Source organism: Gallinula chloropus (assembly GCF_964237585.1).
Source record: "Gallinula chloropus genome assembly, chromosome: 1".
Classification (NCBI taxonomy): domain Eukaryota; kingdom Metazoa; phylum Chordata; class Aves; order Gruiformes; family Rallidae; genus Gallinula; species Gallinula chloropus.
In genome coordinates this window covers 123,221,239-123,235,468 of record NC_140085.1, presented here as the reverse complement: position 1 = coordinate 123,235,468, position 14,230 = coordinate 123,221,239, and the positions used below count along the sequence as shown (strand labels likewise).

Here is a 14,230-nt window from a genome sequence, read left to right as displayed (position 1 = left end):
GAGGTCCCTTCTAATTCCTAACGTCCTGTGATTCTGTGAAAAACGACAGACAACATGCAGAGGATGGCAGACAACATGCAGAGGATGGCAGACACAGAGAGGGAGATGTTTGTTGTTGGCTCTTAGCAAAACAAAATTCTGACTTCCAGTGGAACTCCCCCTTCAGAAGTTTCCCTACTTTCACTCTGACTATGTCCCTTCTTGAATTCTTGAGTACCAGAGGAACACCTGAAGCTTTTGAGGCAACCAGTCACTCCACTGCAACTTCACAAAGATTTGCAAATAGGTGGTAGGAACCACCAGTTCTTCCAGATGCCACTAGAATAAGTCCAGAATGAGACAGACTCTAAACCAGTCACAAACATCTTGTTAATAAAAATTAAGCATAGGAGAAAGGTTCTATGAAATAAAATTTCACTTTCCTTCAACCCAAAGTCAGACCACCTTGAAATGCAGCGTGCAACACTCTGTGGAACTTTAACAGGGTATTTTTCAAAAAGTAAAATATTTTGTAACAGAAAACATTGGGATTTACTGAATCAAGATCATGTGTCCTCAAAGAAGTCTGAGAAGATTGAAGTAGACAGAGGATTTGACAGCAATATGCATGAAATACAATACCTTAATATGTCCATTTAGATGAATCTGAGTGTAAAGCTTGATTTTGTGCTTTCAAACTGCAATTTAGTTTAAAAAATAAATATATTTTTATGTTGCATTTTCTTTTTTGGGTTTTTTTTTTTTCAGAATAATTCTTCCATGCTTTTACTCAACCATTATGAGTTCTGTGCCTTATATCCAACTGTCAGTTTGGACTCTGCCCCCAAATCAATTTGAATTACACACATTACCTGTTCTCCTCTTCATCGATGAAGAATATATTCCCTGAAAATGACGCTGGCCTAGATGATCTGAAGCTGATACAACAAATTAGCTCATTATTTGTGCCATCTGGTGAAAGAACAATATCTTGTCCTTCTGGGAACTGTACAGAAAAAGGGCAAATCCTTACGCCATCTTCAAGTTCTAGCTCTGGAAGTTCAACCTGAATTTGTGATTCCCTGTGTTAAAAAAGAAATATTTATGTTATTTGTGCTCACAGGATGACAATAAGTTGATTCACAGATTCACATATTTGCAAACCTGCCTTCCATAGTTAAATACAAAAGAATAACTTCAGTTCTGGAGTATAAATCAAGTGAAAATAACCAAAGAATTAAAATTCCTTTAGCATTTAGATCCAAATGAAGAGCAGTTCTACTAACTGCTACAAAGGGCATAAATATTACTTCCTTATTTTAGGTTTCCTAAACTTAAAGCTTTCATCAATATTGATTAAACTGCAGTATTGCATAAGGTAAAGCAAGTTTTAAAGCAGAACTATTAAGGGGAAATTACTGAAAATACTTAAGATGGTTTCCCCAGTTATATAATATTAGGTACCAGACACTTCAGGCCCACATGGAATCCTTTCAGTTCCAACCACTGAGTTACTGACAACAGACAAACCACTTGATGAATTACTACATTTCAAACAAGGTAAGACAATGATAACTTGAATGTAGAGTTCATTTCAATAATTTACAGCAACTTAAAGAGTTTTGCTCCCCATTATTCTGATATTGAAATGATACCTACATACACATAATAAACAAATTCAAGAATTGTTCAGATTTTATGTAATAAATTTATTTTCAGATTTTTACCTTAAATAATCTTGTGGAATTATAGTGATGGCTGTTTCGGTTTCCACATCCAGAGGAACTGGCATCAGCATTAAAAAGGGGGGATCAAAATTTATTTTTGGTGACTTCACAGTGCCAGAAAGTGTTATTTTGTAACGTGATGGATTGTCGTTTACACACACTGACATTTCAGATGTGTATATCCCAGGACAAGCTGTTAGAAATATTTTTAAAATTAGTAAACCAAAACAAACAACAAAAACACAACCCTCAAAACTGTATTAGCATAAATACATGCAACTAAAAGAGTTATAATAAGAGCTTTCAGGTTTGGGCTTTCATGGAGAGCATGGGAGGTTTTTTGAGGGTTTGTTGGTTGCTGTGGGGCTTTTTTTAAAGCAATTGGTATTGCCTTCAAACCATAGCTTAACACGCAATAAATGTTGTAATCAGAATAATTATTTATTAAGAAAGTTTATAATACTTACCTGTAGCAAACCACAAATACATATTTTTCAGTTTGTCAGAATTTTTTACAAAGTTTGAGTTCTTCATTTCCTGTATTAATTCCTCTATACAGAAAACCAATGTACTGCTTCTCAGAATTTTAAGAACTGCATTAACTTAAGAATAAGTTACACAAATTAACACAGATTTTATAACACTAATTTTATAAAGGAATAAATAGTGGGTGCCTTTTAAGATGGCAGGCACTACATTTTTATAAATAACTGAGAGCTATACTGTTATCAAATCAGTGTCACACAATTCATCAGGAAATGTTCTAACCTCCTCACAGTATCTCTCATTTCCTTGTGTTCTGCCCCTTTTTGCTAACCACTGCAAGATGGTTTTCTTTGAGATGGGAAATGACATTTTCTTTCACTGATACAGAGACAGGTGGTGCATATGCAACCATTATTCTATTAAACTGGCATTCCAAACTACATAGTACCACTTCCCACATTTTCAGTCAATTCAGCATGCTGAAGAGCTAGCAAAATAATCAATTTTGAGGGCCAACCAAGGAACCCTTCTTGTATTTAGAAATAAATCTGTATGACAACTGGTAAAACCACCCCAAAATTTTAAACATAATTTTGGCAAAAAAACACTTTTCCCTTTGATTCCCACTTCTGTCATCAGGTAAGTAATATGGAAACATGCTCACCTAATATTTAAAGAGGAGGGAGATCCAAAAAATACAAAATTTGTTTTGCTGTCTGTACGAATGTGTATGCATCACTGTAAACAAAATATCTGTGACAAGCTCTTTTGAGATTAGCACAGATAATTATATTCACAGCCTAAGAAAGACCTCCCATTGCTTACATATGCAATGAAGAAAATCTAGTGTCTTCAAAGTATTTTGTCTCATTCCCCCCTCATAAGAACCAATTTCTTCATAGAGATAATAGAGGAGCTTCACAGAACCTTGTTAGCTCACCAGAACATGGCCTAGGCCTAGAGATCTCTTCATTTCAGACCAGTTAAAGATGAAACTGGCACAGTAAAAAAACACATGAAAGGGGAATTTGCTGCAGTGTTTACAACATCTAGCTAATCCCCTGCTAAACAGAAACCAACTTTAGGAAACAGTACTACTGAGAAGGCTAAGAAAGTTCTGCTTGTACATTTTGATACAGTAACAACACACCTTTATGCGGCACTTGGCACTTTTATAAGGGAAAGGTGACATCCTAAAATGTCATTCCTGACTCACTCAGAAGGCAGAACAGACAGCACTTACTCTGCATCCCTGATCATTCTGTGAGTGTCTCTGCACAATTACTAACACCAAAATTCTGTATAATACGTAAGCTAATCTTTTATTACTTATGTCAGAAACACAAGAATGTTGTGATACTGTCTTCATTTTAAGCAGACACAAAGACCAAAAAAGTTAATATTCCATTAAGTGTCATTCATTAGTTTGCAATACCTCAGAACAATGTTTTCAGGGTATTTCATTTTAAATTAATTACTTCGAATTTAATGAGAATTATGTCTTCAACTAACAGCTGAAGTCATGAATTTATTCTATTAATCACACCTTTCATGACTACTGTGCTTGTGCTGCTGTTACCATGCTGATATTCCACCATTACTTTCTATAGGACAAACACCAAGCAGTCCAGCAGATGTGAAAGCTTTCCTTAGGGAGATCTGATGGTATTTACAAATCTGCTAATCTGTATTTGCCAAGAGCTAACAAAATTCATAGAATTATATGGGAAATCTTCCCTCTGCCTTTTCTAGAAATATTTATTAGGGGAAATAAGCATTCATTGTCTTATCTTAGAAAAAACTCTGAAAAAAGGACCACAACTTCTCAAAGTACACACGTGCATGTATTCATTAGCTGCTTCATTTTCAGTCTAATTTGCATTACAAAGCCCATCCATTTCAGACTGCCCAACTCCCTAGCATGCTACCCTGGGACTATATTTTATGCAGATGCTTTGTTAACAGAAACATAAACACATCATATTTCTGTTGAAAGTCAGTGACATATATATGCAAGTTCTCTTCCTGATACTGCTCACATGCTTCTAGAGGAGAAATATTTCAAGTCCTGCACATTCCACTCTACCAGCTTCATCCATCATTCAAACTAACAGCAAAAGCTATTTTAATTGTCCACCTCCCAAAGGACGTCCATATGCCTTGTCCCTCCCTAGCAGCACAAATATAATTTTTGATCCCACTCCCCTTGAAATCTTGACTATATAATAGCATGATCTTTGGTCTTTTGAGAGGCAGTTGGGCTCTTCTTACTCTTAAATTTGATTTAGATTGTTATTCAGTTCCTACACTTTTCTCCCAAAGAAACATCTTTAGTTAAGCTGCCTTGGACTTTCCAATAATTCATGCCTTAATCAGTATATATGTATATGGATTCAGCATAAATGGGTGAGAATAAAGAATTTGCATACACTGAAATACAGGCTTCAAAGCAGAGAAGTCACAGGTAGTAAAAACTTAATGGTAAGCCCTACAAAAAAAGTTGGGGGGGGGGGGGCTGTAATATCAAAAGTAAACCAAACATTTCTGCACAGAAACTGCTACAGGGCATAGTTATTTATTATCTTACTGTCACAGGAAAAAAAAAAAAAAACACCTAGAAGATAGAGGTCATGTTGGTCATCTGTGCCTATTACATAACCACCACACCTTCCAGGGGCACTGAGCTCATATTAACTCACTGGTGCATATATGAGTATTTTTACCCATGGGATCTCAGAGCACAGATTTATTATAATTTACTGTGCTTCAGATAAGTGTTTTCATACCACAATATAGTGAAATGTTTCCATATACTGTTAATGTATTATAGTATAGCAGAGCAGAAGATATCAATATACCTTCAGTCCTTGAGAACTTCTATTAAGCCTACTATAATTTTCTTAACAGGTAGCATCATACTGACATGCATTATACAAACTCCTGCCTTTAACTTAATACTATAGGTTATTATAGCATTTTGCACTCCCAGAATTATAACTATTATGGTATACTTAAATTAATGTACGCTCAAAGTTCATTTGGTTTGTTCATCTCTACATACTACAACTTTACAGTACAAACCTAAGAAGGTAATTTGCACACCATATTCATCAACTCATTAACTAGGTCTCCTATGTGGGCTTCGATGTATCTAATGTTCCCTTACAAGAAAAAGCAATTATATTCAGTGAAGTTACAGCACATGCAGGCTATAAATCATGGGAAAATACTTAGAACACCAAATTAAGTGCAATTGATTTGTACAGTTATTTATGATTTGTCTGTAAATAAAATATATGGGAACAAAGCAATAATACAAATATCTTTAAATGACAATTATTTATCCTATCTATCCGTCATCTTTATGTATATACACATCTGCATTTACACAAACAATTTATTCAGTAATTCAAAATACTGTCTTTTACTTGTATGCTGTGCTCTGCTTCAGAGCCTTTGCAATATGTAAGCAAATTTAATACATTCTCATGACAAAAACATAAATAGAAAACCATCATATGGGTATCATCTCATCTATTCGTTATCACATGATTTCTCTTCATCTGCTACACAAAAGATTATCAGACTTTCTTTTTTAAAATTTCCTTTGCCTTAAATGTCAGAATGGTACTTAAAAGGAGAAAATGAGGCCCTAAAAATCACCAGATATCTGGAAATACAGGTTTATTCTTTTTATCTTCCAAGTCTAATATTCCCCTAAGCAATTTTTTTTCCAAGCTACATATGTAAACTTAATCAATGCAAAATGCAGCTATTATATCTCTTATTAGAGGAATATGCTTCTCAAATTCAAAGTAGACAGAAATATTTATGTATTCTTCTCAACTGACTATGTTAGTATGGGCCCAAATTATTCTAACCATAGGCACATCTTCAAAAATATGTGAAGGTATTCTAATAGTTAACATTCATTTTGTAGACTTTATTATGTGAAATACTGCAGAAAAAAATTATAACCCATGGAAAGCAAAGCAAATACTACGAAATACTACGCCAGAAAATTCAGAATTTGCTACTCAAAAATTGAAAAAACTTAAAACAAACAACCTTCTGCATAACTGTACAAAAATCATTATATAGTAATTACTTTTCCACTTCGTGAAGCAAAATCACAAGTTCACATAGTTAGTCTTCAACAGTAAGTTGAAGACAAAAGCTAATAACAGTGCATAAAACATAATGGAAACTGTTTTGAATGCAGCAAGCGACTCCAATATTTAATTGCATGTGTTGATTGTTCTGGCCTATTCACAACTTTTGCAGAGTAATGTGTAATATAGTCTTATCAATTTATCATACAGAATCATGGCAAAAAAATTATTATTGTATTAAATTGTTCCCAGCGCTTAACTGATATAGAAAAGCAGCAACATCTTTCTTTAGAACAATGATGCTCACTTTCTGACTCAGAGTAAGATCAAATCAACAAGTTTTCTTCCTCTTGAGAATGCTATGGCTCCAAAGTAGGCCTCTCCAAACCATGAAAATGATTCTGGTTTGACAGAAGTCTGTAGGCATTAGTGGCATACAATGGTGGGCTTTGTCAACTCAACTACAATCTGACATTACGCTCTACTCCCAAACAGCTGAGTGGGAACAAGGTAGAATCCTAATATTAATGTTCTGCCATTCTTCTTCTGGTGTGGTTGATTACCATCTTCCTACATGCTCCACAGTTTTGTTAGAAACTATTTGACAGAGTTTTTATTTAGGGCTGCCCGAGCAGACCACTGAGGAAAAAAAACAGCTAAATGATTTTGTATACCATTGAAGCAGGAAAGTCTCACTCTTTCCTAAATAGCCACGGCTTAGATAAAAGTTCACACACATTCCAAGAACTCTCAGAAAGTTTTTACATTGAGGTCAGTCAACATCAACACTGAAAGAGCAGTATTGAAAATGATTCAGCTATCCTGGTCTTTGATGCTTTATATGTGCAAACCAGACTTTTCAAATAACGCTATCAAGTGATCCCACCCTTTGTGTTATGTCTGCAGATGCCTCATTTTCTCAGAACCACAATAAACCTTTCTTTTGGCATTTGACTTTGTGATTGACTGATGTTAACCAGACTTTAATCAAAACAAGTGCTAGTTATAAATTCATCATAAAAAGTAATTTAAACAAATCTATGAAAATGCTGTACTGACCAAACTATCTATAGTAGAATTCAGAAGGTTACTTACGAGGGCAAAAGAATACAGCAATACTGACTTCTTCTCCTGGATCAAGGAATCCAGTCTGCAAACTAAATTTAAAAATACTGTCTTCTGTATTTTTGCCTGCATCATCACAATCCAATTTCCATATCAACTGTTGCCTTGTAATATTCTTCAGGTCAAGATTCTGTAAACATTTGCAAAGAAAGGAGGGCATGATGAAAGAGGAAAAGAAGCAAATACTTTTCACATTTCCCTGTCCTAAGCATTCTTTTCACAATTAGATCACATTGAAAACAAGAAAATATTGAAGAACCTGGTTTATTGTATCTGTAAAGTGAGAGGATGAGCATGCCTATCAGAGCAAACTAGAATCTTTCTAGTCAATCACCATATTCACAAAGAGCAATACTTTCTTTCCAGAATGGAAAAATCTTATTTATGCAAGTTAAATAGATAAAAGAATACTAAGCCAAACACTAATAAGGAATTTTTCCTGATACAAACAAAGCACAGCGAGCACTAAACACAACTCTTGACATCCAGAATTCCAGGTGGATATGTTGAAAAACAGCAAAAAATTCAGAAGATGTTTTCAGAACCCATTCTTTCAATGCAACAAGACAAAGCTAAAACAAACCCTCCTTTATCTCGAGTTGCTCTTTCAACACCTAATACATCATAGTTAGGAAAAGGCCTTCACTTTGCATTATGATTGTTTTCTGAAGATACTTTAAAAAGTTTCAGGTGTTTTCAACATTATGAAAACCAGTATTTTAGAATTTCCAAACAAAGCCTTTAGGAACTAGAAACAATAAATAATGTTATGGTATGTTTTGCATTTGTACACTCATATTCTCTATGTTCTAAACCAGAAGGGCTGGGGCCAAACATAGTATTAATGTCTCTTTCCCATTAAGCCCTAAATCACGATCAGGAATTTCTAGAAGCATGCCAGTTGGCATAGATCAGTACCACACAACATACTGGGTCAGTAATGCACCTGTATGGACCATCATGAAATACTCATTGCATTCCTGCTCTGTTACTGTCTTGTTTACTTGTATAGCAAAGGCAGAAAAATTATTTGGAAATAAGCTACTTCTTACACAATTAATGGTCAGTTTCTCATGGCGCCCATGCTTTCTCATAGACCAGAAAATCAGGAAGGGCCCAATTATGGGTTTTGGAAAAATTTATAGTGATCAAAACACAAACATAAAAATAAAAGAGTTAACAAAATGACAATGGGAAAACTTTCAAATATTTAAACCATGTATTTGGAACACGACTGAATTTTGAGTTATAAATCTATATTCTTTTCTCAATCATTTTTTTGAGTAATTAAAAGCTATGGCCAAGAGTACGTACGACAACACTTATGATTACGTACCTGACAATTTAGACTTTCGTTATCAATATTGAAATGCATGTCACTTGAGTGGTGTGAAAATTTGAGTTCCATTGTGGAGAACTCCAACGGTGATTTAAGCCCTATTGGAAAAAAAAAAAATCAGATGTTTATGCAACATTATTTTGATAAATATTTCCTCAAAGTTGCTTCACAAAAATTGTTTCTGCACATGTTTAGCAGAAATGTTTCTCCCTTAGTTTTAAAGTTGTATTTTCTTTCTGTTGTTCCCATACTACATACACAATTTCTGCAATTTATCTTTTTGTCTTTTATAATTCCTTAGTCTCACTGAAATTATTTAAATTTTGCATGTACCAGATTTGTAGGATCTCTCCATATAAAGATGCTATACAGAGTCCATCACATGATCTTCCTATTACAGAAGAGTGAATTTACATTTCTGATGGTAATCATCAGAAAAGACTTCAAAGAGTTTATAAAAAACAGCATTTGTCTTAATTTAATATAGCTGAAACAAAGGAACCATCACAAAGATGAACCTGCTAAAGCAGGTTCCCTAGGACAGGTTGCACAGGGAGGCATCCAGACGGGTCTTGAATATCTCCAGAGAAGGAGACTCCACACCCCCCTGGGCAGCCTGTCCCAGGGCTCTGACACCCTCACTGTGAAAAAGTTCTGCCGCATGTTGGTGCGGAACTTCCTGGGCTCCAATTTGAGGCCATTGCCCCTTGTCCTGTCCCCACAGACCACTGAAAAGGAGCTGGCCATTTCCCCCTCTGTCCCAAAACAGTAACAAACACATTTTTTAAGTTGACAGAAAGTCTGTTTAATTATATTAATACTCAGTAGTCAAGACATTTATTTAGACTTCTCTCCCTCCTCCTAGCATGAAATCAACATTTTTCAAAAAGAATAAAATTCCAATACTTAAATTTAAATAGAAGCCACACTCCATTTTTGCCAGTTTTTTGTCAGAATTGAAAAGATTATATATCCACTTGAATACTATTAGTGCTATTACTTGTTGTTAGCCTGTACTGGTGCTTTGAAGAAATTCTATGAGACAGAAGTACAACTTTGTGATAAATTTAGAGAAGGTTGTCATTTATTAGTGAGACTTATGGATTTTATCAATTCATTATTCCACAAATTGAAAAGGCAATAAATATTTTCTTTTTTCTTTAGGTAACATATCACTTCTCAAATAAATCACTTCTGCATTAGAAATTTGCTACTTTTATTCTATTTTTTTTCTTTTGGAGATGTGCTTTTTAATAATGTCATATACATATGTACATTTATCTTTATTGTGTTTTCAGAGTAAATATACTTAGAAGTGTTTAACATGAATTTACTTCCACAACAGGGTCTAAAGAAGGTCTCAGATTCTTTTGATATCTTAAAAATTCACGCATAAGACAAGCTAAAGCCCTACCAAGAAACAAAAAAAAACCAACCCAAAAAAAAACCCCTAATAAATCTGAGTTGGTTTTACCCCATATTATGCATTTAATTGTTCAAACCAACTTCAGTGCCCCAAGATGTTTAAACATTATAAACATTACTTCAGAAAGATCCTCAGCACTTAGGTCTCATTTCAAATAAATGGTGACTACCTATTAAAAGCTGAGATGAAGAAAGCTACTGGATTCAAGTATTCACAATGTGTAGGTCTGTATGACTGTAAGGATCAGACAGGAAGCTATGGAAAACTGCAAATTATTTCTAAGAAAAGCAGAGAAGAAACATTTAAGATAGCAATTTCTTGCTGCAGGCAAACAGCCTGTAACTTTGGCCATTAACAAACTCTGACAGCCAGGAAGAGTGTGGTTCTACACATAAAAGCAAACAGAAGCAAATGGACTAAATTACCACCAGTGCTCTCAGATGAGAGCAGGGCCAGACAGAGGTGTTTTAAAGGAGTTATATTTAAAACTTGAGTTTCTAGTTTTGACAGAATAAGAATAGGGGGAAAAAAAAAAAGGGTATGAATGACACACTACTTTTCCAAAATTTTCAGAGGAACTGCTGTAAACACTGGGGTCTGCATGATAAACAAACACTAATGAATGAGTAGAAACAAAAATTAACTTTCGTAAACTAATTTTTATATAAGGCAAGTAAATAGTAAAAAACACCCCAACATATTTTACCATCATGCCACAATTACGTATAGATAGTTCAGCTTTATACATATTTAAAAATGCAAATGAAGTCTGGAAAATTTGAAAGTTTCAAAAAATTTACCAATTATACAATTATCAATCAAATTTCAGTTAAGTAGTAGCTCCTTGCAATTAAAATGCAAGCAAAACCAAGTATCCACCATCTGCTTAAGTCCTTAGTTTACCTACCAACTGCTTTAACTCTACAGAATGGAACAGCCACCGTCACCGCCTGTGGCCAAGGAGTAACGTGCTTCTCAGATCCAGCAGAAGTTGGAGAGACAGGGCTTGGCTGTGGCAACCGGACCTCAGCCTGAGGAGTATTAACTGGAAGAGTGAAGTCATATGCTGCCACCTAAAGGACAACAAGAGCATTGTGGTCACTTTCTCAAAGAAATTTAAGTATTTCTCAAAACATTTGGGTGGTATTACTATTTCAGAAGAATTACTGACATTAAATTGGAATTTGTATTAATTGGGTAGCACTCACTATCAGTCCTTGAAGTTAGCACTGGCCAACAATTTTTTCCCCAAGGAAAAAGCTTTAAGCCCAAAAGTATCAGGGCGATGAGCATGAATGCAGACAAGGCTTCTGGTAAATCACTGCATTAGGCACTCCTCTCCAACCACTCTCCAGAGTGAAAAACAATTCGAGTGGTGGCCCAAATGCAAAACCACAAGGCAGAGAGGGAGAAAGCAAAGCTCCATAAGTTAAGAAAGCCTCTCAAATGCCAAAGAGAAAAGATCACCTGTTACGGTATACCTCAGGAAAAACAAACAAAACAAATCTCCTAAAATCTTTGTCATCAAATGCCACTGAATTCCTGAAGGCCAAATTCCAGTGATTTTGATCCTAGTTTTATCTCTGCCATCACATCCCCAAATAAGTGGGGTTTAGAATTTAAAAGGTAGCATGTTTTATATAAAATCTTCCTTTTTGACAGACTGTGGGCTTGAGGTCAAATTTATTTCACAATGCACTTTCACAGAGGCATTTACTGCTTCTCACTCAGTCTTTCCAGGGATCAACACTAAAGCAGGATGTTCTCTGGGCAGAAAGGTATGGATAACTCCAGTCTACAGCTTAAAACATGTAGTAAAGCCAGCAATATGAAGAAGTTATGAATCATTTAAAAGCTTTCCAAAACAGCAGAAAATAGTGCATCATGTTTCACTTTCACATATGTGGTAGAGGAGAACATATAAATGACAAGAAAGAAAAAAAAAATTGTCCTAAGCCAGTACATAAGTTACACCACCATCTGTAGCAGAACTAACACGCTGCTCAGAGAATGAGAAACAAGTAGGCAGAACTTGGAGTTTGTAACTGTGTTGCAAACCCTGCTGGAAGTTCGAACACCTGGTGAGCGCCACGGGTGCTGTGACTTGCGGAACTTCTCTTGTGCTTAGCAAGAGGAAAGCAGAGGACGAGAAGTAGTTTTTCTAATGAGATCACCACAGTCCCTTGATGCATATTGATACTTCAAATAGGATAATAATTAGATTTTATAGCATAGGATTAGCTTTTCAAAATTAACATGGTGCGTGCCAGTTTAGATATTTAGTAATTAATGTTTGAGGTGTGTCATAAACAAAGATCGAGTAAAAATATTTTGATTTGATTTACATTCTCCTCTATTTTTAGCATGTCCAGTCATTCAGATAAAAAAAGTTCATCAACTGACATCTTCAGAATGTGTTCTTGTGGCACAAAACCACCTAATTAAAACCTAGACTGAAAAGGATTTTTCCTTCACTGTGTGAGAACTTCCTTTCACATCATGTGAGATGCATCATTTCATGTCACTAACAGTGGCTCCTTGCAGGTTTACAGAAACAACTGACTATCTCTTCTTACAGTTGAAAGTAATAAGCATTGCATTTCAAGGCTGTGAAATCCAACCATCAAAAAAAAAAAATCTATTAAAACTCTATCCAAAAACATAAGAGAAGTTTTATAGACTAGAGCAGAATACATCATTATTTGGTAAACCTGTTAGCTGTTAAATACATATGTAGGAGAGAACTGTAAAGTGAACCAATACCTGGGTCAAGCATCTCATACAACAGTTGCAACACAGACACAACCCAAAGGTTCTGTTACACTCCTTCAGCTATATGAGAAGTTTGTTATATTGGGGGTAGCGTAGCAAGCACACTTCTTCAGAAGTGTAATATGCAAAATACTGCACAAATAACTAACTTATCTCCCAAGCATTGTGGGTTATGATAAGAACAGAGAGATAATTGCATGTCTTGGTGCACATCTCTGGTTCTGAGATTCCTCCCAGCTTTGGCAGGTCCCTGCAGCCAGCGTGTACTTCTCTACACTGGCAGTTCTAAAACTTGAAACACCATTACCAAGAACTGCAGTAAAAAAGTGAGGTAGAAAATCCTTCCACGTCTACGATCGATGACATACATAACAATATAATGACATGAAGATTTCAACCGTTGGTAAGATTAAAATGTTTAAAGTCTATTCTAGATACCATTACATCATTGGCTAGGCAAAAGATTGCAGTCTAGAACTGATGTTCTAAATGCTGCTATGTTTGGTACGGTTACATTAGACAACAACAGATGGAATCCCTTTATTCCTCTCCCAAAGCAGCTATTCAAAATTTGTTTTCATCCCCACCGTCAGGAAGCAAAACCAAACCTGGAAACAAAACTAAATGTGTGCAACACACTTAATGCACTACATGAAGACACAATGTTCACTGAAAACCTAAATTTGCTTTGAAGTACAATCATGCAAATTCAGATCCAAAATAACTCATATAAATGTATTTACATAATTGAGAACAAATCACAGACCTTTTGTTTCATTCCTCTGTGCCTTTGCCTCACTAACTGCACACTAATTAACCAGTACTACCTAGAAATCATATTACAATTTATAGATACACACACTACCAAAACAGAATTATAATGTAGTTTCATCTTTTAAACTTGGTTTAATTTTTTAGAACTTCACTTTGCAAATAAAATCATTATTTTTCCTTTCTATACACACCTTAATAAAAAAATATTATTTGTTGTTAATCTCAAACTCGTTACGAAAAATTCTCTCTTGTAAGATTGATATATATACACACACTGGAAAAAATAATTGCAGTATTAAAAGAAATCCTTATGTTATTCTTGGACTTTAAATACTCTATGAATACTTTATAGCTATATATCTATTGAGGTATTTTTCTGAAGCTGCATTTAACTTCATAAACCAGAGAATACAGGGAGGGGCAGGGAGCAAGCAGTCTAGAAGAGTTCTTTCACAAACACTTCAGGCTGTTTATATCATTATAAGAAATA

The 14,230-nt window shown here is 35.0% G+C and overlaps 1 protein-coding gene across 1 annotated transcript in view; it reads right to left on the bottom strand.

Annotated features, from left to right (window-relative positions):
* CFAP47 (cilia and flagella associated protein 47) overlaps positions 1 to 14,230 on the bottom strand; it is a gene marked incomplete at both ends in the record, with an annotated part of 308,599 nt that overhangs the window by 248,455 nt on the left and 45,914 nt on the right. Inside the window, 5 exons of the mRNA XM_084279564.1 lie at positions 852 to 1,061; positions 1,707 to 1,899; positions 7,400 to 7,559; positions 8,766 to 8,866; positions 11,102 to 11,267. Of these exons, the coding sequence (XP_084135690.1) occupies positions 852 to 1,061; positions 1,707 to 1,899; positions 7,400 to 7,559; positions 8,766 to 8,866; positions 11,102 to 11,267 (830 nt within the window). The remainder of the gene's footprint in view (positions 1 to 851; positions 1,062 to 1,706; positions 1,900 to 7,399; positions 7,560 to 8,765; positions 8,867 to 11,101; positions 11,268 to 14,230) is intronic.